This window comes from Macrobrachium rosenbergii, chromosome 36 (assembly GCF_040412425.1).
Source record: "Macrobrachium rosenbergii isolate ZJJX-2024 chromosome 36, ASM4041242v1, whole genome shotgun sequence".
Taxonomy (NCBI): Eukaryota; Metazoa; Arthropoda; class Malacostraca; order Decapoda; family Palaemonidae; genus Macrobrachium; species Macrobrachium rosenbergii.
In genome coordinates this window covers 18386920-18412614 of record NC_089776.1, presented here as the reverse complement: position 1 = coordinate 18412614, position 25695 = coordinate 18386920, and the positions used below count along the sequence as shown (strand labels likewise).

General features: G+C 43.6%; 1 protein-coding gene across 1 annotated transcript in view; it reads left to right on the top strand.

Moving 5' to 3' along the window:
• The first annotated feature begins 19608 nt into the window (after window positions 1–19608).
• The window catches only part of LOC136824986 (ATP-binding cassette sub-family C member 10), a 173146-nt gene continuing 167059 nt past the window's right edge, over window positions 19609–25695 (top strand). Inside the window, 2 exon segments of the mRNA XM_067080977.1 lie at window positions 19609–20071; window positions 24968–25121. Of these exon segments, the coding sequence (XP_066937078.1) occupies window positions 19745–20071; window positions 24968–25121 (481 nt within the window). The 5' untranslated portion in view covers window positions 19609–19744.

Here is a 25695-nt window from a genome sequence, read left to right as displayed (position 1 = left end):
TTTCTCACATTCATTTAGGCGAAGTGGTTGATAGCCTGTAGCCAACAGCCCACCCTGCAATTGGCCAATTGGGCATCGCTGGGAAATGGATGTTAGGTGATGGAAAACACAAACGAGTGAAGTACAGGGGTTTATTCAAACCTAACTTATCCCTGGGTACTGGGTCCTTTGCCTGCTGGGGATCTTTGCCCCCCTCCCTCCTCCACTTACACTTAAAGATGGAACTATGCAAGAGCTCTGCATCGGTGATTACTTTGGAAATTGGTTTTTCCTTTAGTAGGGTATTTTGGTTGCTTGTTAAGAATTTACCATTAATTTTGTTTGGTCGACTGTAATTAACCTCAGAAATTGTATGCTGGCCATCCTGGAATGCTGTCGTGCATGCACAGTGTTATCGGGAAGCTTTTGGTAAAAAGTGGAGTTTCCTTCACTGGGGGGTTCGGGTGCCAGAGCTCCCCAACCAAGTAACACGGCCTGCTACGTTAGGTTAGGTTAAGGTATGTTAGGTTACTATAGTTCCTTTTCTAATAGGTTTCTTTAGCCAATCCCTTCTTAAACACATGGCTCCCTGATGACTTGCGCATGCACAGAACCATTCCATAACAACATGGCGGTCCATTCTTTCTCCCTAAGGCCGCTTTCACACTAAGGTGGTACGTGGCACGTTGCACGTGGCATGACACGTAGCACGCCACTTGAAAACAAACATTAGGAAATCTATGAAACCTTTCTCATTGAGGTGGCGTGACTCATCGCATGACCCACGTGCAACTTGCATGCCACTCCGACATTGAACATGTCCGTTTTTTTTAAGTGTGTGACTTGCCACCCCGGACTGTGATGCCAAACTTTAATGGAACTTTCACTTCCAAACTTATTATTAGACGATGTAGTGTTACATTTTTTTTATTTTAATAGCAAAATATACAATAAAATGAAAACTTTGGGATGTATGGCACATGTTGATTAGTTTTCAAGAGATTAGACAGATTTGCGCAAGCACGTGACAACACTACCTGATGAGAGGGACACGCAGCCTTGTAGGAAACAGTTGTCTTTTTGGTTTTCAGTCGTCTTTTGTGCTTGCTCTCGTGCACAACTACAAGTATGCCTCTTCCAGACAATGAACTATTTAACATAAAATTTTTAGAAGCTGTGGAGAAATACAAATGCGTGTATGACAACATCACCTCAGTACATCTTGAAGGATGAACAAGACCAGGCATGGAACTGCACAGTACTGTGAAGTGGACTGCCACCCTGAGACGCGTGGCGAAGTGCTACCTTGGTCTGAAATCACAGTGCCACTCGTCACTTGCCACCTGCCACTTGCCACGTGCGACATGCCACCTTGGTGTGAAAGTGGCCTTACATTTCCAAAACCCCACTTTCCTAAAGAGTCCCCAACCATGTTGGGTAGATATGAAGTTAATAATAATTGACTGACAATAAAACACCACCTCCTTCATCAGCAACACTGAAAGTATAGGAAAATATAGAAATACAATACCACTCTGGCTAAGGCACTGTAAATTTTAATAAATATGGTTGCAATTTAACCTAACTTCGGGCATGGGTCCTTACCTGGCCAAGCAGCAGGACACCCAACCTAACTTAACCTGTTGCATTGTAAATTGAAATAAATAATAGGACTGTGACATTACCTGACTGCACATAACTTAATTTAGGATGGTGGGTCCTTACTTGGCCCCTGGGGTTTCCCTCCCCCCTTGAACCCCCCAGCCTAACATAACCTGAGTCACCAGGTCCATACTGAGTGCATGGTGTCCCTCTGAAAAAGTTCAAAACTTACCTTGATCAAATTTAGAACTTACAAAAGTATCCTGGGGAGATTTAGAATACATTCCCACATTTCATTCATTTTGTATTTTCTCTCACCCAAAAAGCATGTTTCCTCTGTACTTCCCCATAGTTGTAGGATGTAAGGGGGACCATTAGGCTATCTTGAAAATTAAAAATTTGGCCTTGCACTGAAATTAATGTTAGAAATGTCCAAAACTCACACTAAAAGAATTGTTTTTAAGTTTTAAAATATAGCTAAAATAACCCAAGAAATAAGAGTTACATGTCTGCACCAAAGCAGCCATGATGGAGAACAGAAACCTTCTTTTTTAGACAATACCAGAATTCCCAAATCCCTCTTGATTGGTAAAACATAGGAAAACCAATCAGGTTTCAGCATTCTCCAACATTTTTTAAGAAGAACTTCAGAAAGCCCTAGTGGGTAACAATATTCATTGGAAAAAATAAATCTTGCCAACAGTAAATTGTTCTGACACGATATGGAAACCATCAGTCCTTTACATTAGGAATAACTTACGGCGAAGCTGGACATGGCTGTTAAACTCTAGAACAAGGTGATTAGGCAGTAATTAGTGTCAGGTAGGTGGGAATACCCACCTGCCCGGATGTAAACATTCCAGTTTGCTTTTGGCTGTCATTCGTTGCAGACGTGCTTTCATATCTCTTTACCCGACTGTCATTAAGCTTTTTATTATCCCAGTGGGATCTTTCTGTAATTTTGTGTATATATTACGTGTTTGATATTTGTTAATATACGAACCCACGATTTGTGATATCCTTGCTTAGGCCGTTGTTCCCCTGCGTCTGTGTCTTGGGTTTAACGGCCAAGGGCGTATTTAGAGGGGCGTAACCAGTGGTAATGCTTCTCTTCCAGTAGCCCTTTATTTACATAATGAAGGCGTTCTCCTGTACACTCAGATATATTAGATTGGGACATAACATCATCGCTCTTCTCTCCCCTTCTTGGGCTCCCGCCCTCCATGTACAAGTGCATGACTACTTCCTTTCTATTTGTGCGGAGTGTTGTTTTCACCACCTGCGCTGATCAGCTTGGTTTGGCGCGGCTCGGCTTGGCCCTGCTCGGTTTTCCCAAGTCAAGTTCCCATCACTGTTCAAGTGAATTTTCTGCTCTTCCCAGGAAAGCGCTTTGCCACGGCAACAAGTGCTCTTCTTCCCCCATGTGGCAGTAATCTCCTTCAGTTGATCATTGCTCACAGTCCACCTCTCCCACTGGTCTTACTGGCAGGACAGGTAGGGGTACTCTTTCTCCTCACCTGTTATCTTCTCCACTCGGTTGTTCCGAGAGGCGCGAGACGGACAGAGAGAGCTCTGATGAATTTGTCTTCAGAGTTCGGCTGCCTGGTGTGCTTTAGGTGTCGGTCCCTTAATAGTCTCGTAGTACAACCAGGTAGCTGAGGAGGGTTTCTTGGGATCTGTCAAGGTCTCCCTCCAGGGAGAGAGGTACAGGAGTTTCATGCTTCGGAAGCATTGAGGGTCCTGCTCTTCAAGTTGTAATCGCCCTTGTTTCTTGGAGAGCTTCACACCGATTTGTTAGCGCGAGGATCCCCAGGACAGGACCGCAGCTCCCCCAATGAATACAGTTATCTTTATCACTTGCAACCTTTCCAGTTCTCAAAGGGGCTGAGAGTTTCGGGGGCCGCTGTGGTCCTTGCTTGCGAGAGCTTTCTCGACCAGATGAATACTTTTCTTCAGACAAGGAATTCATTCAGGTCGAGACACCAAGCTCCTCCCCTGCTTTGACAGAGTACAAATTCTTCTTGCCATGGAGGGGTCTTGCCAACTGCAGGTTGTTCTGACTCTGCTTCATTCGGACTGGGTTCTCTCTTTGCTTCTCCTTGCCATGAAGGGTATTCTCTTTTTTGCAGTGAGAGGCGGCGATCTTGAAGGACACCTCCTGGAGAGAACCCTGCTTTCTGGAGACTGGTCCTGTCTGGGAGTGGGTCTTCCTACACTAGGCGTGGTCCTGTTGGGGGGTGAGTCTTGCTACACTAGGCGGCAACCTGTGGGGCAATTCTGGTGTAAGTCCCGAGTTGGCTTGACCCTTAGGAACAAACCTTTACTCGGTTGTTGTACCAGGGCACTGCCTTGTCTTTTGGACAGTGGCCAAGACCTTTGGGTCTTAGTCATCTCGGCTAAACGTTAAGCTCAAGTCAGCCCTCCTCAACTCCTAAGAAGTCCCAGGCTTTGGAAGAAGATCGCTGAAACACAAAGCCCTCTTCTTCCCTTCTGGTTAAGTGCACATAACTGTGTCTCTCTCCACCCTCTTTTCCATAAGGAAGGAGGGCAGAAGGGAAGAGAGAACGAAGTATTGACCAGGCAGAAGTTCTCCTACTGCAGATGCCTGGATGAAATGATACTTGTCGAGTCTCTGGACCTGACAGCGACATTACCGAGACCTGGGAATGGGTTCCTTCACTAGAAGTATCTATTTCCCTTGGGTCTTGGCAATTCTTTTCATCAAACTTCCATCCCGCTTCCTTTCCCATGCTCCCGATTCGGGAAATGCCAGCCCTGCTAGAGCTAATCATCTTGGTATCCTGTCATCTTGCAGAAGGTTCCCCATAGTGGAGAATGGAGGTCTGCTTCCAGTCCTCCATCCTTCTTTCCTCTTTGAAGTTTGAGGAAAGAGTTAGGCTAATGCTAGATTGAAGGAACCTTCGAATATGCTTGCATAATCTCCTCACGTCTTGTGTCTACTCCCGGATTCACCGATCTAGGAATAGACACACATCTGTAAGACTTTGTCTTGAAGGTGTGTGACCGAGACGATTAGTACCTTCTCATCAATCATCAACATCCTGAACTCAAGGCAGCCTTTTGGCTTTCCTAGAATTCAGGATGAGTTTTGCGACACTCAGTGGTTTCATTGAACAACAAAACCGCAGTAGTGGCATATGTCGACAAACAAGATGGAATCATTTTTCCCTCCTGTTTCATCTGTCAACATGTGCAGGTACTGTAATCAAGTGTTCCATAGCGCACTCAATAGCTCAGTTAGCCAAATACATTCCCGGTGGGGATGTATTGGTAGGCGAGCTTGGCCTTGGGTTTGAGTGATCAGGACAGAATGTGCTCTTCACTCTTCTTCATGAAAATTCACGAAGAGACTGCTTGACTGAGAGGTCCCTGCCGTCTTTCTGCTTACCTCCCGGCACAACAAAGTCGGTAGTTTTCTCGCTTCTTCTTACCAGACCCATGGGCCGCTACGGTGAGGCATGCTATGTTTTTGGGAAACATCGATATCTATGTTTTTCCCGCCGTATTTGTCAGTTTCGCTAGGGGTTCACAAGCATTGCTCACCCTGAGTTACAGACAAATGCTGGAAGACTTCTCCTTTTGCTCGACCTGATAGCTCTGCTTCCGAGGCATCAAGAAGAGTTGTCCTTGACCCACCCTCCTGTAGCAGTACACAAGAAGCGGTTCTTCAGGCAGTACAGCCCTGTATGTTCAGGACTGGGAGACTTCCCAGCTTTCCTTGCAAGCACAGGCTTTCTTGCCAAGCGGCAACAAATATAGCTGGATTCTCTTGAAGTCCTCTGCAACGCTGTTCCAGGGACTGGATCCGTCTCTGCTGGTTGGTGTCGTTGACAGAACTTCTTCTCGGGTCAGAGTCGCTCTTCAAGTCTGGATTTCCTCGTCTTCTCCATCTAGGGTTGCTTCTCTCCGTTTCAGTTGTGAAGAACGTAGGCCCTTGTGACCTAGTCTTCTATCTGAAGTAGCCTTTTCTCCTCAGTCAAGATTTAGCTACTGATGAGAAGCTTCTTCAGACTTGCTATCCCAGGGATAGCATGTGACTCTCATTTAGGGTTCCTGTCCCGTGCGTTGCACACGGTCTTACAAGAGTCGTTGGACAGAGATGTACCCTCGTAGGACCATCTCTCATCTCGCTCTGACCTTGGCTTAGAAGATGGAAGAACGGGTTAAGGGGACCAATACCTCAACTCCTTCTCGGATGCCGTAAGCGGACTCAACCCATGGACATCTATTGTCAGGTTTGAGTCCTTCTTGATCCCCTCCTCCTTGGACTTTGTATCGAGGATCCAGATCAGTTGTTACTTTGTCCCATGAGGGAGCTGCAGTACTTTCTGAAAAGGCCAGGAGAAAGATGTGTCTAAGGACACATCTTTCTCCTGGCTTTACGAAGCGATCGAAGGAAGTACACGGCAGCCTGCGACGACGATACTGGTACTTTCCACTCGAGAGCTCACGAAGTCAATGGCGTGGTCCATCCTTTGCATTCTGGAAGTTTCTGTCAGTCTGGAAGCAAGATGTGGTTTCATAGACCACACACTTTTCTTCTTCCTTCGGTCTTGCCCACAGGCCCTTGGAACCTTTTTCCTTGGTCCTGTGGTGGCTGCTCAACAAGTTGTGTTTTCTTACCCGACTCCTTCAAGAGGACAGGTAGTATCTCGCCGAAGGTGTTGGTTCTGGAAGTGAGAAGGATCCCGAGAGTGACTGGCCTCTCCTCCTCCTCCTTCCTCATCCTCTTACTTCTCCTACTTCGGGATGAGAATAGGACTCGAACCAACACTTGCTGGATCTGGCGTCTGATGCGGTAAGACTACACATTGAGCACCCGTTCTATTTTTGTTTTAGAGTCATATAAGCAATTCTGCTCCTTCCTCTAGCAAGGGAGGAAGGAGACTCTAGCAATAAGGAAAACCCTATCTTGGGTTTTCCTTACTGCCTCCAACGCTTAGATTCTTCTTAGCCTATTTTGTGTGAGTTACGTTTCCTCACTCGTGCGAAAAGTTCCAGTATCTGACATTTGATCTTGCAATTCCTACACTCCGATTAATATGTCAGAGGCACGGTACTCCTCCTCGCTCTTTTGACCAAGAGGAGTAGCCCAGGTGTGCAGAACTCCAGCCAGTTCAAGACACTCACTCAAATTCCTCCCTCCAACCAGTGAGTCTTCCTAATGTGAAGGACTGATGGTTTGTATATCATGTCGGAACAACTCACTATTTTTTTAAGGTAAATTGTGTTTTTCCCAACTATACAAACCAGAGGTCCTTTACATTACATTTTTATGCCCGCCTCATGCCACCCCTCAATCTGAACCTGGGCTGAAAGGCAAACTGGAATGTTTACATCCGGGCAGGCGGGGTATTCCCACCTACCTGGCGGTAGTTACTGCCTAACCACCTTGTTCAAGAGTTTAACGGCCGTGTTCAGCTTCGCCATAAGTAATTCCTAATGTAATGGACCTCAGGTTTGTATAGTTAGGAGAAACACAATTTACCTTTAAAATTTGTGATATTTTCATATAATTTTCGTGACTAAATGCATTTTTTGATAAAACTATTAAAATATTCAGGTACAGTTGAAGCATTTTTATATAAGTAACTTACCAAGCAACTACTGTACATAGCTATTAGTTTCATTTAACCGCGATAGTTCAAAATTTGAAATTCACGTTAATGTGCTCTTGTTTTAGTGTAGGTAACTAGACCCCACCCACTTTCGGGGAAGAATAGGTACTACAGTGCTGAAGAGCTCATGTTGTTTCTGCCGTTCAACTGAACAATGTCTGGTAGAGCAGCTCTGATTTGAATTTTGCCGGATGGTTGTATCTTTCGCCTTTGGTGAAGTATTCATTCTTGTTGGTTGCGTGCTATTTATTAGTTTAGCTAATTCCCCGCTCAGACTTGTGACTAATTTGATTTAGTATATCGGAATTTAGTTGTCTAGAATTAGGTATTGCAGCAAAGGCTGTAATACTAGACTTACTTCCGTTAATTATGACTAAACTCTGCAATCTGGCTCCCATTCTTCCAAACCTGATGCCATCACCAGCCTAGAAGCTAGAATTAACCAAAAGTTTTGTCTGCTTGTTAACACTGTAGCCCAAATCAGGTCTTTGGTTAAGGCCCTTATGGACCAGGTAAGTGTAATTAGTGTTGATGCAAGTGCAGTGTCAGTGGAGGAGGTGACTACTCGTCCCACCAATGCTCCTAGACAGAAGTCAATGTCAAACTCCCCCAAACCCAGGAGGATGCAAACCGGAGGTCTAAGAGAGGTTGGTAGGTTTTGCCCACTAGTAGTTGCCCCATCAACTGCCCTGTTGATCAAACCCAGGACTCAGCAGATCGCCGTTTGAAGGGCGCCCACATGGATGTTCATGCTCTGTTGTCCAGTGATCCGGACACCAGTGTGGACATAGGCGTAAATGCTTTTTGAAAGTAACAAGGCCACTGAAAAGGCATGCTCCTTCCACTGAGCACGCTTCCCCACTTCCCTGAGTGGGTTGTGCATAACACTTTGGTGATGGAGAGCCAGCCTTTGTGGTGATGGAGAGCCAGTCTTTGACACAGCATTTGTCATCCAAGTTGTCCGAGCGCCCAGTGGTCAAGCACCCAGTGTCCAAGTGTATACAGTAGTGACAAAGTGTTTTGTGTCGAAGCATCCAGTGTCCGAGTGCCCATCTTTCAGTCCTGAGCGGGTTGTGCATGAGACTTTGGTGAGGGAGAGCCAGTCTTTGACATGACATTCCTCATCCAAGTTGTCTGAGCGATCAAGTTATGAACACTCAGTGTCCGAGCGCTCAACTTCCAGGTGCACGTCTGAGTGCCTAATGTCCGAGCGTATAGTGTTGGATTGCCCAGTTTCCAAGCAATCGGGTTAAGAGCTCCAAGTGTCCAAGTGCCAAGTGTCCGAACGCATACGTCCTACCATCGAGTGTCTAAGCGCCCAGAGTCCGCACGCCCAGTTTCCGAGCACCATATGTCAGAATTTTCACCTTCAGTATGCACGGCACCAGTAGCCAAGTGTTGGGCGCCAACCCCTGCTGCCATGGATCCTTCTTTGGAACCTATCTAATGGCAGTTGGATAGTATCCTCGGCCATTTACAGAAGCTACCTTCTGCTACGCAGGATCAGGCGGACTTAGCTCCTTCTCCCATTTCATCCAATGAAGAAGCTGACGAATAAGCCATCGATCGAGCATCCTACGTCAGCGTATGCAGCACTCTTGAAGTACTTCCTCTTCTGCTATCCAACTTTCTTCTTTCCAAGGTCCCCGTCTTCACCTGGTTCAGCCTTCTTGATGAGACAGCTGAAGATGGTCCTCTCCTCATCCTCTAGGAAGGCTTTAGCAGGCAGTGACTGTTGGTTAGCGGAGAAGAGGGAGCTTGTAAGGCGGTTTTCAGCACTCCCTCCCTCCTGCCTGTCGCCAAGGAGGTGCTTGTCCTATTCCACTGGGGAAGCTCCTTTTCAGGGAGTTTCTGCCTCCTTCCAGGGGGACTTCTCCAGCCTTGTTGACTCAACGCAGAGATCAGCTTTTAACTCTGCTAAGATCATGTTCACGTCCTTGGAGCTAGACCATTAAGTGAGAGACGTCTTTAAAGTCTTTGAAGTATTCAGCTTCTTGGACTGGACAGTCAGGGTGTTACCCAAGAAAATAGAAAATTGCAGTACACTTAAAGAGAACTTTGCTGCTGATTGGTTAGGAGTACTCTCATGCAGATAAGGCCATCAGGGATGGCTCCCAGGAGCTGGCTACCGTATTCTACATGGGAGTCCTTAAGAAAAGTGAACTGTGGTGCACCTTTACCACTGAAGGTGTCACTCCCTCTCAAAGATCGGCTCTCCTGTTGGTACCTTTAGATCGGTCAGCTTTATTCCCGAGAGTTACAATAGAGCAGGTTACGTCGGACTTACATAAGAAGTGACACAGGACCTTTTGATGCAGTCGACAAGGTGTGCCAAGGAACCAACCCGTGGCACTTCAGTCTTGTTCAGCACAAGAACTGTCTCCCTATTGCAGCAGCCACCCTTTCGAGGCGGAAAAGCCAAGTTTCAGCCCCGCCCGAGCTCGAATCTGCAATCAGTCCGACCAGCCGGACTGTCATCCTCTCGCAGGTGAGGTTCCGGTCCTCCGTGTCCCTGTAGGGGACAAATGGGAAGCCAGGAACGCTAAAAACTCTGGGTAGTAAAAGTCCTACAAGAGGGCTACGCCATCCCGTTCAGGGAAAAACCTCCTTTGATGTCCTCACCCATCAGCTTAACAGCCCACTTGAAAGGCTCGGAGAGGTTTTTGGCCTGAAGGAAGAAGTATCATCCCTACTCAGGAAAAGACTATGGAGGTGGTCGAAAACGCAAGCAAGACAGTCACAGTCCATTCAGACAACACAACCGCATTGGCCTACATCAAAAATCGGGGAGGGACTCACTCCTCCCTTTACGAATGGGCCAAGGATCTTCTCTGGGCAGAGAACAACCACACCAGGATAATAACTCGCTTCATCCAGGGCAAGTTAAACATTCTTGCAGACGAGTCAAGTCGCTGCAGACAGGTCCTACTGATAGAATAGAAACTGAGTCCGAAGGTGTGCACCGACCTGTGGAAACGGTGGGGAAAGCCATCGATAGACCTGTTTGCAACGTTGAGGAACCATCGCCTCCCCGTCTACTGTTCCCCAACCCCGAACCCTCTGGCATGGGTGACGGATGCCATGCTCCAAGACTGGTCGGACTTGGATGTCCACGCCTTCACGCTGTTCAGCATGGTTAGAGAAGTCATAAGTTCATGGCTCACACCAACATATCCATGATGCTTGTAGATCCGTTTGTTCCTACACGATATACAAATCATCAATCCTTGACATTAGGAATTACTTACAGCGAAGCTGGAAATGGCCGTTGAACTTTCAGACAAGGTGATTAGGCAGTTAACTACTGTCCCTTTGGCAGGAGTCCTGCCTGCCCGGACGTAAACATTCCAATTTGCTTTCGGCCATCGTGCGGTGCAGACGTGTATTCTTTCGCTCTCTGCCCTGACTTCCATTGAGCTGTTTTTGTCTAGTGGGATCTTTCTTTATTTGTTTTGTTTGAATGTATGTGTGTTTGTGTTTATAGCCATGCAAACCCACAAACCAGACAAGCCTGTGCGCAAGGCTGCCTACCCCAGCATGTGTGTCCTTGGGTTGACAGTAAGAGATGATGGAACTTCCGCTCCTATTAACAATGTTGATGCACATGCCCTCTGTTCCTCATGCAGGGGGATGTGCGTTCTAGAGAAAATACTTGTACTTAGTGTTGTTCCTGGTTGGCTGAGCAGTGGGTGAAGTTTGAAGGGAGGAAACAGTATCGGAGGAAGGCCGCCAAGGTGCCATCTGAGGGCTATACACCCCCGACTACGCCTTTGGTGGCTAACCCTTCTTGTTTTTCCCGGCAAGCTTCCCCTTCAGGCTGTCTCTCCTTCGTCTTCCTCGCTCGCTTTGTCGAGTGTGGAACGACGGGGCTGGCGGGAGGGGGGGGAGAGGACGATGGGGACGAGTATTTTCTCTAGAACACACATCCCCCTGCATGAGGAACAGAGGGCGTGTGCATCAACATTGTTAATAGGAGCGGAAGTTCCATCATCTCTTACTGTCAACCCAAGGACACACATGCTTGGGGGCTTCTTCTTGCTCGGGGTGGGGGGGAGAAATTTTTCCCTCAGAGCGAGAGGAGTCTCCATCCACTAACCTGACTGTTCCTTTTTCTAACTTGCTTGTTGAAGCTCTCCTCAGTCAGCAGGTGAGTGATCTTCAGGCAGCTTGGTGTTCCCTTGGTCTCTCAGGCTCTCCATCCCTGCAAGGCCTCCTGTCCCACCTGGCAAGTGCCCCGGTGGTGAAACATGCTGCCACTATCGCTACAACATCAATGGTGACCATGACGGCATTCACCAAGCTGCTGGTTACCATCTCTACTCACATTGGAGCGCAAGTGACTTCTGTCCCGGTGTCCCAGCATGCGGTGCCCCCGCCTCCAGGTTTTGCCGTGGCTCCACCATCCCAGGCCATACCATCTATGATGGTGACCTCCACCGTGCCCCATTTGATGGTTCCTGCTCTTGTGGTCTCTGATGTCCGGGCTGCTGTTGCTGCTCCACCTGCCCTGGCTGTCCTGATCGTTACTGTCACCACTCCTGTCACTGATGTTCCTGCTGCCTGGGCCGCTCTTGTTGCCCTGGCGACCCCGGCTGCTCCTATGATGTCTGCTGCTCCCTCTTGGATGGGGGATTTGACCGCCATCCTGAAGAAGATGACGAAGAAGGCGAGGAAGAGGTCTCGTAAGGTGGTGTTGTCGTCGTCGTCATCTTCATCGTCTTCGTCTTCATCTTTGTCTTCATCATCATCGTCTGCTACCTCCTCACCTTCGTCTTCCGAGGCTCATCATCTGAAGAAGAAGGCTGTGCGCCCCCCCCCCCCACCAAGAAGTCCTGTCCTTGTACTTCTAAGGGGCTGTCTCCCTCCACAGAGGAAGCAGTGGGATCTCTCGTCAGCTCATCATCTTAGGCCTGTGTGTCGACGACTCCGTTAGCATTGGCTCATCCAAGAAAGAAGTGTCCAAAAACACGATTTCTTTCTGGCTTTGTGAGATGATCAGGGGAGCATACGCTGCTGCTGGCGAAGACAACACCAGTACTTTCCGCCTGAGAGCTCATGAAGTCGGGCATTGGTCCAACCCTCACATTTCTCAGGTATTGAAAGCAGGGGTGTGGTCTCGACAGACTACCTTCACCTCGTTCTACCTTCGAAACATTGCGCATAAGTCCTTGGACACTTCTTCCTTGGGACCTGTGGTGGCTGCTCAACAAGTTGTGTAGCCTACCTGGCTCCTCTTAACAGGACAGGGTTGCATCTGTCCTAAGATGTTTGGTTGTGGATGTGAGAATGAATGTGGGAGTGACTGGCCTCCTTCTCCTTCCCTCTCATCATTGTCTCTTTCTCCAGGGAGAGAGTGAACAGGCCATTACATGCTGGATCTTGTGGTCGATGCAGGTAAGCCTATACTTTTAGCTTCTGTTCTATTTTTCCTTCCAAGATTATAGAAGCAAACCCGCTCCTTCCTTTAGCAAGGGGAGGAAGGAGATCTTGACAATAAGATAAACCTAATGCTTGTATTTACCTTACTGTCTCTGACCTTTTAGGTTCATCCTAGTCCTTTTTTGTATGAGGCTACGTTCACCTCCCACATACAAAAAGGCCCAGAAGTCTGACAAATGATCATGTGTTACCACACCGCAATCAATTTGTTAGCTCTAGGCAGGTTTCTCTTCCTCTCTGTCAACAAGGAAGAGAATCCCAAGTGTGGCAAACTCCAATCAGTTCATGAGACTCACTCAGATACCTCCCTCCAACCAGTGAGCCATCCTAATGTAAAGGACCGATGGTTTGTATATCATGTAGGAACAAATCACAGTTTTTTAAAGTAAATTGTATTTTTCCTAATTATACAAACCTGAGGTCCTTTACATTAAATTTTTATGCCCACCTTACGCCACCCCTCAATCTGACACCAGGGCCGAAAGGGCGGTGGTTAGCTGCCTAACCACCTTGTTTGAAAGTTCACTGGCCGTTTCCAGCTTCACTGTAAGTAATTCCAAATGTAAAGGACCTTAGGTTTGTATAGTTAGGAAAAATACAGTTTACTTTAAAAAATTGTGATTTTGGCCACAGAAAGGGTGGTTTCCGGACCTTCTCAGTCTCCTAACAGACTTCCCGAGACTTCTTCCTCAGAAAAGAAGCCTTGTAAAGCAGCCTCACTTCCATTGCTTCCATCAAAGCTTATCTGCTCTTGCTTTGACAGGCTTCAGACTGTCAGGGAGCTTGTCAGAGTGAAGGGCTTTTCAAGAAAAACTGCAGAAGCAATCGACAAATGCAGACGTCAGTTGTCTGCTAATGTCTACCAGGCCAAAGACATAGAGTATCATCTTCTAAAAACCTCTGTAGCACAGATTGCTGACTTTTTAATGTTTCTGAGGTCCTTTTGAGGCTTGGCCACCTGTACAATCAGAGGTTATAGGTCTATGCTAAACTCTGTGTTTAGACATAGAGGTCTCAGTTTGTCTGCTAATCAAGACATAAGCGGTCAAAGCAAGAGAAGTCTACATCAGTCGCATGGATTCTAGATGTAGCCCTCCATTTGAGCCCCTTCACTCCTTATCGCTGAAAAATTTAACCAGGAAGACTCTTTAGTTGCATTAGCTACGGCAAAGAGGATCAGCGAATTACATGCCTTCAGTAAGCTAGTGGCCTTTTTGCAGGGAGATGTGGTCTGCTCATTTGCACTTGGATTCCTGGCAAAGAACAAAACCCCATCCAACCCCTGACCTCGTTCGTTCACAATCAAGAGTTTGTTTAATATCCTATGACCAGCAGACGAGGAGAGAGCTCTTTGCCCAGTTAGAACACTTCAGTAACACTGGGATAGAACCAAAGGGATTAAAGGTCCTTCTCGGAATCCATGGTGTTTGGTGAAGAGTCCCTCATGACCGTTATCTAAGAACGCCTTGGCCTTCTTTTTAAAGAGTATTATTTCCAAGTCACACTCGAAGATTCAAGAAGATGCTCTTCCTGTTTTTAAAGTCAAAGCTCATGAGATTAGAGCAGTCGCCTCTTCATTGGTTTTTAAGAACTTGTTGCTCTCCATGATTCTCCAGTCAACTGACTGGAAGTCAAAATCAGTGTTTGCTTCCCATTATTTGTGCAATGTGGAGACAATCTATATAATTGCAGTACGTTAGGTCCATTGGCCGTGGTTGGCATGGTACTGGGTGAAGAAGGATAGGGGATATCCCTTCCAACCCTCTATCTCCTCGACTTGTTAAAGGATGCCAAGTTTTGGGAAACCTGGTGGTACCGTGTACCAGGAGTACCCACCAGTCTATGCTCTTAATGGTGGGGTGATGGTTTTGTTTTTTTCAACATAGTGTGATAACAAATTTCTGGTTGTATTCATTGTACTGATGCCAGGGCAAGGGCATTTATTTTGTAAGACCTTGTCAGTCTTTGGAGTACTCCTTGACTGCAAGGTTTTCCCACTGAAATAGAGACGACTCTTGGCTTTACTGCCGTGTCACTGCAGGTTGAGATGAGTGCCAACCAGAGGCAATATCTTCCTGCTGCAGCTCTCATCAGATAAGGTTACAACAAGCATTACACCAATGCTAGCTACCTTTCTATTTCAAATTCATCTCCTTTATGGAGTGTTTTTGGGTAGAACATGTCTATGCATCCCACCTCCTGTCAATATGGGATTCAGCTATGTAGTTACTTAGTAAGTTACTTATATAAAAATGACATTTTTATGATAAAATAAAGTATTATATATATACTTACCAAGTAACTACATGATCAAAGCCCTTCCACCTCCCCTTTCATGGACATAGGGCACAAACGAATTGAGCTCTTCAGCACTGTTGTACCTATTCTTCCCCGAAAGTGGGTGTGGTCTAGTTACCTACACTAAAACAATAGTGTATTACCGGGAATTTCAAGTTTTTGAACTGCCGTGGGTGAGTGAAACTAGTAACTATGTAGTTAATTGGTAAAGTGCAGTATATATAAAACTTTATTTTATCATAAAAAGTCATTTTCAGATGGTTTTTAGTGTTTTGAACTATCAAAGTAGGCAGTTACAAGCATTTTTGAGGGTTTTAAGTATTCACGGATTGTAGGTATTTGCTGGTGTTAGTGGTATGCATCCCCTGCGAATACTGGGGATCAAGTGTACTTAGTTTTATGGTTTTTCTTTATTTTATTGGTTTTGATTTTCAGTAAGCTTTTCTGAAACTGGCATACGAGCAAGCCGAAAAACTTGAATAGATCATGAAGTAATGTAATGGTATGAATGACCCAGCTGTGTTGCATCAAAACTTTTCTTGCCAATCGATGTGTCAGTCTGTGTAGGCATACATGTGTATGTGCTTGTGTATGTGTACACATATGCATCATGGTGAGGTAAATTACAGTATGCACTTGTTGTGTGCTTGATTCTCCTCTCTCTCTCTCTCTCTCTCTCTCTCTCTCTCTCTCTCTCTCTCTCTCTCTCAGGGTAATTCTTTATTGCTATATACAGTACATGACATTTTATATGAAAATTTACAAATCATTACATCATCCAAAACGCATCACAGGCTACTTCAGCAAAGGCAGTCGTATATTATTGACTGAAGACGTGGGTAAGCAGGTAATGCAGTATGTTTACTGATAAATACAGAAATGAAAATGACATTTCATTAACGTGTTATTAAGTAATCATGCACAGTGCCAGAAAGAGAGGCAGTAAACAGACAGACATTAATACAATTGTTTACAATGTAAATTTAATAAAGTTAATATCCCATTTTGGAATGCAATTAATATAATTGTGTTAATCAGTAAATATAGCACATCACATATTTTTTGCCAAAAGTTGAAACCAATGTTATACGATAGCCTAAGCTTCAAGAACTTGCAATGTTTTGGGGATGGTGTAAAAAGATTTCATAAATTTTTTTATGCCATACAAAATAAATAACAATATTGCTGTAATACATCCTCAATAAGCCATGCCCACACACACACACACACACACAGACCTTTGAATAAAATGTTTACAGTATTAAGAGTTTTAATGTGGATCAGATTATTAGTAGGCTTGTATGAGGTAATTTTGATAAAGTTGGCTTGTGTACAAAACTTCAAATAATGAATGGCATTGAAGCAACACAGTATCTCAGTTTGACAGTCAGGTGGGTGAAACTAGATGGAACCAATGCAGAAAGACTGGAAGCAATGCATAAAGTCGTTGAAACAATGCATGAAAAAAATCTTTGACTGCTTCCAGTAGGCTTCATGAGGCACTATGAGAAGTACCCTTTTCAGGGCTTTTTTTCATGGTGGTTTTCTTGCTTTTCTACATTTAATGAGTTCTCTCTCTAACAACCACCCGCTGTTGTACTTGTGACAAAATAATTAAACTCATGTTTAAGTTCTTTGCAACATTGTCTTCTTGGGTAGCAAAGGCTTCATTTGTAGGTAAATACCATGGCTCACTGCACACTTTTTGTCATGGACTACCCAAAACAATCCCTCTCTTGTTATTCCAACCTGTAAATATTATGTCCTATATGTATGTGTAGTGATGATACTGCTTTAAGTTAAATACCACAAGATTTGCAATGCCTGCTTTGATAAGATGCATCATATACCTAGAGAGATGAGATTCAAAATAATTTTAAGAAAAACGGAAATAATGAGGCCAGATTACTGTGTACACTGAAGGATGAAATAACTGTATGGAGAAAGGAATTATTAAGTTAAATCTTTGGAGAAAGGAATTATGAAGTTAAATCTCTCAAATATTTAGGAACAAGAATTTAGTGAAAAACTGAAAAGGCAAATTAAATAACGGACAGGCTAAGTATGCGGATTGAAATTGCATAAAAAGTAAAATAATACATAAGTCTGGTACAACTTCTGTTGCCATACAGGCATGAATCTCATGACAGTGGAATTATAAAAGAATGTGTTGATTAGAGAATAAAGCTTTAAAGAGGAATATTAAGAGTCAGATGGCAGGACAGTGTGAGAAATGACACCACAAGGGGAAATTTTTGGTTATAATAAACATGCAATAATGATGAACAAAGATGTACTGTAAATGACATTGGCATGTCCTTCACACAACCTATTGGGGGATACTTTGTATGTGATAGTGTCACATGGGTTCTTATGGGCACCAGAAAAGTTTGAAGACCCAGATCCACTTGGATAAGTCCATAACAAAGGAGGTTGGAGATGAGCAGAGATCTGAGGAAGGTCAAACACACGAAAGACATGAGTAGCAAAATTTCTCAGACCCCCTATGCTCTGCATAATATTGGAGGAGTGATGGAGATAAGTATATGAACATTCAGGCTGTCATGACAGGTCAAAAAATTGTAGTCATGACCAGATTTTATTTATTTATTTATTTTTTTTAATTTCTGTCTCAGTATGCAGTAAGAGGTACACTAGAACACTGTGTACAGAAACAGTATGGCAGCTTCAGGAGTCATTTCTCTGTGGAGATCAAATTTTATGAACTTTTCCCAAGTTTTTAAGAAATACCACTGCTTACTGAAAACCTTTATGAACGTTTCCCAAGTTTTTAAGAAATACCACTGCTTACTGAAAACCTTTATGAACGTTTCCCAAGTTTTTAAGAAATACCACTGCTTACTGAAAACCTTTATGAACGTTTCCCAAGTTTTTAAGAAATACCACTGCTTACTGAAAACCTTTTGAATTTCAATATTGCACAAAATATTGTTACAACAGCTTTGATTTGATAATGTCTTCCATTTCAGACCAAAGAAAACGACACAGTTATTATGTCATTTGATAAGAGCATTAAGAAAGCTCATGTATACTGAAGAAAATTGTACTGCAGATAGATGATGTGTAGTGGAGTTGAGATATTGACAGCAAATAAAAAAATTGTGAAAGATAATAAAATGAAATATTGTGAAGTAAATTATATGTACAGTACTGTATATGTGGAGTTAGAATGATTCAAGGGGTGGGAAATGTAGGTATGCAATGGTATGTTAAAAAATTATTACAGATGAAGAGATTAATCAGTGTTTCTAGAAGTTATTTGGTGACATTAAGAGAACTGCCAGTTGCAAAATTTGGAAGTCTTGGGAGGAAATAGGAGAAGGATATAAAAAAAATGCTGGCTAGTGAATCAAAAGAGGTTTTTTAAATGAAGTGTCTTATTACCAAGGTAGTGCAGTATATAGGCAAGTTGTGCAATATATGTGTATGATGTTCGATATGCTGCTGATAAGTCTCTAGTGTTGGTATATAAAGAGTTTGATACTGTAGAGATTTTCCCAGTAGGTGCATTCTTTATTCCATTTTTAAAAGGTAACACGTGTGTGTTTAAAAAATTTAATTTGAGGAAGGAGGAAAATTACACATGAATATTTTATGCCTTTTAATTGTCATATATACAGAGTACGTCAGTTTTTTTACAAAGTGTTTGTGTTTTTTCCTTCATACTTATAAGATCTGTGATGAAGCAGTTAAGCTATTTTTAACCCACATTAAGCTGTAAGTTACCCAAGTGCTGCATCTTTTTCTGGTTTTACATCTGTGCATCTTACTCTTATGCATCTTACATTACCACTGAGGCGAGACTGGCAGTGGAGGGAACACTTCTTGGGTTTCTGTGATAGGGTCGGGTTACAGCCCATGTGATTCCAGGCTGTCACTCACTGGTTGAGTAAGGCTTGTGATAGGTTCTGTTGTACTGCCAGGTGTGCATGTGCTTTGTAAGTTCTCAGTCACAAGCAATGGACTGTGCCATACTATTCAGTAGTATGGTTTGTGAGTGTTGCTTTAAAAATTATTTCAAAAGAGAGGAGATTAGTGCATATTACATTTAGACATAACCTCTAGTGTATGTGGCAGAAATTGGATAACAATATATTGTGTTTTTGCAACGTACAGCTAAGGTATGATGCAAATTTGCTTTACTGTATGGTAAATTGATTAGCTTGCATGACTGACCATATATATTATGTAGTTATATGGTTAGGCTACATTGGCCTATAAGGTGTGTATGTGAGGTTAATTATGAGTCAGGTGATTCGGTTTGTGCTTTGTACTTTGATGAATGACAGGCACTTGAGTAAATCTGATGTATTCTAGCAATGTGCAGTGTAAATTTTAAGTTGGTATTTTAAAATTATTGACTACTATTGCTCTGCTGCAGAGATTATTCTAGATATGCCTTTGTTTTCGTAGTCTGATTTCATTTTTTTTTCTCAGGTCACCCTAATACAGAGAGCATAGGATGAAACAGCATATCAAGATTATGGACATTTTGGATGCGTTAATCAAGATATGGATGCTTCAGTCATGTTGAGTTATGTAAATGAACCATTTTTCAGTAATACAATGACAGTGGAACAAGTTGAATGAAAGTATATCAACAATGGAGGCAACTGAAAGAGACTCCATTTTATTGTGTTATTGACGGAATCTTGAAGTGAAGTGTTTTTTATACATTCAAATCTTTCTTGTGAATGAACAGAATATTGTCAGGGTGATATTCTCCATTACTGAGTATCAATCTGCCTTCTGTGATTCCTTACAAAATGGCTCATATGTACTTTAATATGACTGCCTTTTGTGGCAACATGGACTTCAGTTCATGGAATGCCAAAAAACTCAACTTTGGCCTATGCTTTCAAAAAGCCATCCTGGACGTTCCAACGTTTTCTCTTCTCGCCATTGTTTCAGCATATTACATTGGGAAGCAGTCAGAATGGGTTGTGCGGAGAAGGAAACAGATGGCAATTATCCACACAAGGATTGCTATATCCGTTTTCTCTCTTATTTTGTGTGTGTTAGAGCCCATCCTTTACGTGTTTGTTGGGCAGGCCTTAATGTATTGGGTAGATGCTCTTGTTGTTGGAGTGCAGGTAAGATTCTCACTTTCTTTTAGACAAATTTTATATGCTATAATAGAATTTTATTTTCACAAATACTTAACAGAAAATTTGAATTATATTTCATGTTAGCTTGAAGATATTTTGATATATTGCAATTTGTCTTGATCATAGTGCAGTACTAAACACACTATTTTCTTTTTATTCAAGTTTGCCTTGAGCTAACCTTTTCTGTTTAGACTGTAATGAAATTAAAATTATTTGGGATGAATCTTACCTACTTTTAAGATATCTTACATCTCTGCGCACATAGGCGAGTCGGCATTCAAACAAAAGATCGAATGGCTGTCTGGATGACTTTAGTACACCTGTTCTCCACCAAGTGTGGTTCGAATGTTTTAGCTCTTGTCAGAATTCTCCTTGCTGCCATTGTGTATAGGCTCTTGTTGGTATTTCATGGCTGTTTCATGCTATCACGGTACTGAGCGTTTATTTTTCCTAGGATGCCTTCCACTGGAATCAAGACTAAGAACGTCAGGTTCTGTAGGAATGATTACTGTATTAGTAGGATGATGTTTTTGAAGGACAGACACATTGTGCTGGCTGCAGTGTGCAATTGTGAGGTTTTCTTTCTGTTACACCTTTCAAACCTTTTACTGTCAATTTCCGTTTCAGCGCTGAATACCTCATAGGTCCCGGTACTTGGCCCTTGGCCTAAATTCTATATTCAATTCAGCTCAATTCAAGTGTGATCTTGAGAGTAGATCTGAGGAAGTAGAGATTTTCAAAGGACTTTCTGCATAAGTTCATTAGTATAGGAAGAGAAGGGACGCAGATAGATTGCAAAAGTAACTAGTTAGGTCAGGTCACCAATCTGTCATTTCTCCCCCTTCAGCAGGTCCTTTGTCTGTATTTGTTCTCACTCAGTATAGGGTTTTCCTTTGCTGATGCTTTAGTTAGTGCTGAGACTTCCTCTTTAGCTACACGTTCCGTTCCCCTTTCGGTTCAGGGAAAGCATTTTAAAAAGTTAGAATTTGTTAGGGAATCGTTCCAAGTCCCCCAGTGTGTGTGATCATTTTCGCATTCCCCCGTAAGAGGTAAGGTGTTGGTGCCCTCGCCCGTCTGTGACCCAAGCCTAGGACTGGCCTTAGACAGTTGGAAGAGTCTGCTGGTAGGGAACTAGGTCGGTTGTTGGGGTGATGTGGTTCTGTGCCCTCTGTCACCTGCCTCTCCATTTTTAACGCTCTGAATTTCATGTACATAGTGTGTTAGCTGAAAGATTGTTTTCCACCATTTTGGAAAACATTAATCCACACAACATATGCAAGTTCTGCCGTCATCAGCACTAACATAAGGTTGTTAGCACCAATGGGACTGATGCATACTCCCCTTCCTAAGTGCTTTTGTTCTCAGACGCATCAAACGAGGGATGGGGCGCACACCTGGAAGAGTTGCTGGTTTCAGGTGGGTGGGACTGAAACTACAAGCACCTTCACATCAAGATCCTGGAACTCAAGGCAGCCTTCCTGGTTCTCCAAGGGTTTCAGGATTGATTGATGGGACACTCGGTGATGTTGATGAGCGACAACACCACGGTAGTGGTATATGTCTACAAACAAGCGGGTCTAGTATCCCTTCTACTTCATCAGTTGACAGTGCAGCTGCACAAGTGGGCAGTATAACTGTCAGCCAGATACATTCCAGGCAAGAGGAATGTAGTGGCAGACAAGCTCAGTCGCCAGGATCAAGTAATAGGGACATAGTGGTCCGTTCACACAGACATTATGGAAAGGCTGTTTGAGGTGTGGAGTCATCCTTCCATCGATCTGTTTGCCACCCGGCACAACAGAAATCTCCAAGTATTCTGCTCCATCATACCAGACCCATGGGCTGCTGCAGAGGACGCCTTTCAACACCCATGGGACAACCTCGATGCCTACACCTTCCCTCCGTTTTGTCTGATTCATAGGGTGATCAACAAGGTGATCACCCCAAATCTCAGAATGACCTTGGTGTGGCTCCCAAGTGGCCATATGCTGTTTGGTATCTGGGCCTGCTAGCTCTACTTTCCGAAGCACAGAGAGATTCCTCCCAGACACGACCTCCTGTGTCAACTGCACGTGGAATGGTTACATCAGGCAGTGCAGCCCTTTGTCTTCATGGCTGAAACTATCCAGCATCTCTTGCTAGTGAGAAGCTTTTCTCGCTACACAGCAGCAGAGATGGGTGTGGCCACTATTCAGCAGGTAGCGGACTTCCTCGTCTTTCTTTGCCGAGAGAAGTTTCTCTCCGTATCAGCTGTGAAAGCCTATAGAGCCACCCTGGGCCTAGTTCTACACTTGAGAGGAGTAGATATCTCCTCCTCCCTGGAGATTTTTCAGCTGCTGAGAAGCTTCGATGATCTTCCCCACCCAGGGACCTCAGGCTCCCTGAGTGGGAGAGTTGTCAGATAGGGATCTGACCCTCAAGACCATCTTCCTGCTAGCCCTGGCATCAGCAAAGAGAGTAGGCGAACTTCATGGACCTTTCCTTCAACGTTAAACACTCGAGGGGATGGGGATCAGTTGCGCTCAACTTTGTCTCAGAATTTGTAGCAAAGACTCAGAATCCGTCAGTCCCTGACGCCAGATTTAAGTCCTTCATGATCCCCTCCCAAGAGGACTTTGTTGCTAATGATCCAGACAGGATGTTACTATGTCCTGTTAGAGTGCTGCGGTGCTATCTTAAGAGGTCTCAACATCTCCAGCCTGAGTGTCAACGACTCTTTGTTAGCACTGGCTCGTCCAAGAAAGAGATGTCCAAGAACAAAGTCCATTTCTGGCTTTGCAAGACAATCAAGAGAGTGTACTCTGCTGCTGATGAAGATGACACCAGTATGTTCCGTCCAAGAGCTCACGAAGTCAGGGGCATTGGTCCATCCCTCGCATTCAGGAAGAATCTGTTGGTTCCTCAGGTACTGAAGGCAGGGGTGTAATCACACCAGACCACCTTCACGTCCATTTACCTTTGGCACATTGCCCACAAGTCCTTGGACACTTTCTTTGGGTCCTGTGGTGGCTGCTCAACAAGTTGTGTAGCTTACCTGGCTCCTCTAAGAGGATAGGTTGTATCTCGCCTGAGGTGTTGGGTTGATGTGTGAGTGGCTGGCCTCTCCTCCTCTCCCTTCATCATCCTTCACTCTCTCTCTCTCTCTCTCTGTATGGGCAGAGAGAAGGATAACGAGCTGTCACGTGTTGGAACTGGCGACCGATGCAGGTAAGTGTCACATCAAGCACCCATTCTGCTCTCTATGTTTAGACTTATAGAAGCAATCCTGCCCCTTTCCCTAGCAAGGTTCAAAGGGTGTCATGTTTTTCCCACTCATTCAAAAAGGCCCAGAAGTCTGACCATTGAACATGCAGTTCTTACACTCTGTGTAATATGTCAGAGGTACAGAACTCTTCCTCACCCTATTTGACCAGGAAGAGAATCTAGGTGTGGCGAACTCCAGTCAGTTCAGAGACTCACTCAGATTCCTCTCTCCAAGAAGTAAGTCTTCCTAACGTAAAGGACCGATGGTTTGTATACAGTATTGTGTAGGAACAAGTGACAAATTTTTGAAGTACTGTAATTTGTATTTTTCCTAACTATACAAACCTGAGGTCCTTAACAGTTTTATGCCCACCTCATACTACCCCTCAGTCTGTTACCGGTCACCAACTGGACGCTAGTTAACTGCCTAACCACCTTGTTCGAAAGTTAAACGGCCGTTCTAGCTTCGCTGAAAGTAATTACTTATGTAAAGGACCTTAGGTTTGTATAGTTAGGAAAAATACAAATTACTTAAAAATTTGTCATATTTGTGGTTTTAGAAACTTAGAATATCTTTGTCAAAAGAACACGAGGTTTATTGGTTAGGCTAGTGCATGAGAATTAGCTCCATACCTTTTACCTTTATTGAAGGTGAACATTCTTAATGAGAGAACAGTTGCAACTTCATTTAGTATTATGACAGTTTGTTGCATGAGGAAGGGATTAATGCAGCACAGTACAAGTGCAATTTGGTTTGCCACTCACCACCATAAGTATGCAGAATCATGTCTGAAAGCAGTAAAGCCCTTAGTCTGCTACTAGTAGCAAGAAAAAGTCTTTTCCTAAACTGAAAAAGAGCAGTCTCTGAGGCTCTGCCATAAATCCTGGGTTTTGATATTTTGGGAGCATGAAGGTACATATTTATGTTTAGGGGGTCCTTGTACTATATCATAAAGGTATTTATTTTAGTTCACTGTCGTTATATAGGGCTTTAGGACCCAGGCACAGGGGTCCCCTCATGCCCACTTCTGTTTTATTCTGGCTGAATTGAAGCCGTTTTCTCCAGAAGGCTGCTCTTTGTCGCACATGTACGAGAACCTTGCTCCCTGAATGGAATCCAACTTCTGGCAGCAGTAAGATCCAGAAAGGAGTCGCAGATCAGGTAAGAATGTTTTAGGCTTCATGCTAAGAAACCTTTAGCTCGATTGGCTGAGCGGTTTTTTTACTGCACCACCCACCATCCTCTTCTCAATGTGGGAATCAGCTGTCTTTGATAGTAAGTAAGATTCATCCCAAATAATATAAATTTTCATAATAAAATTTATTAATTGGGTACTTATCTACTGTTAAAGTAGACACCACCCAGCCTCCCCACACTTAGTAAGCTGTCAAGGAGAATTCTGACAAGAACTAAAATATTCAAAACACACCCGAGTGGAGAACAGATATACTAGACAGTCATCGGGCAGCCATTCGATCTTTTGTTTGAATGCCACCGCTTTATCGGCCGGGAGATATAAGCTATCTTCAACAGTAGGTAAGTATCCAAATAATAAATTTTATTATGAAAATTTATATTTTGTGTTTGTTTTAAATTATTAAACATAATGCATTCATTTATCACTTTGTATTTTTCAGACCATATCCTGGCTTGTGCATTTAGGTTACCTTACATCTTTGAGAACACGCCTGTGTGTAACCACCAGGGGACCCACACCTGTGATATTTGCTTGGCTCCTGACATTCCTTTGCACAATAAATTTAGCAAGAACTGCTTGGTATAAACAGGAAGGTTTACCTGTGGTAATATCAGAAATTATGAGGTACACAGCATTAAAGCATAACTGGTTTTGCAGGTAATAGTATATACTTCTATTTTTTAACTACTGTCTTGCACAAATGCCAAAGCCCTTTATATTAAACAATGAACTTTGGTGTTATGCACATGGTGTTAATATTGCTGAATGGAGTTGCTATGTATTAAAGCTTGTTAGTGCAGTATTTTAATTCTTTTGCTTTAAAACTTCAAGAAACTTTGTTTTTATAACATGAAACACGTTTTTCACATGAACTTATTCATCATATACATGCACCTTCTCTTTTGTGTTGGAGTTTTTAGCAGGATGGACTCATCTGCTTGGTGTCAGAGTTGTTCTCTATTTTTGGATGACTGGTTTGTTCTCACCAATTCATTTCTGGCGACCTTAAGGGGGAAGAATTATGTTTTATGCCTAACCTCAGAGTTGGGCATTTTGTTCAATGTTGATTACTCTATGCTTTTCCAATCCAGTCAATTATTTATCTGGGGATGAAGATTACCTCTCTCTTTTTAGGGGTTTTTCCAACAGAGGGATGGTTAGACAATT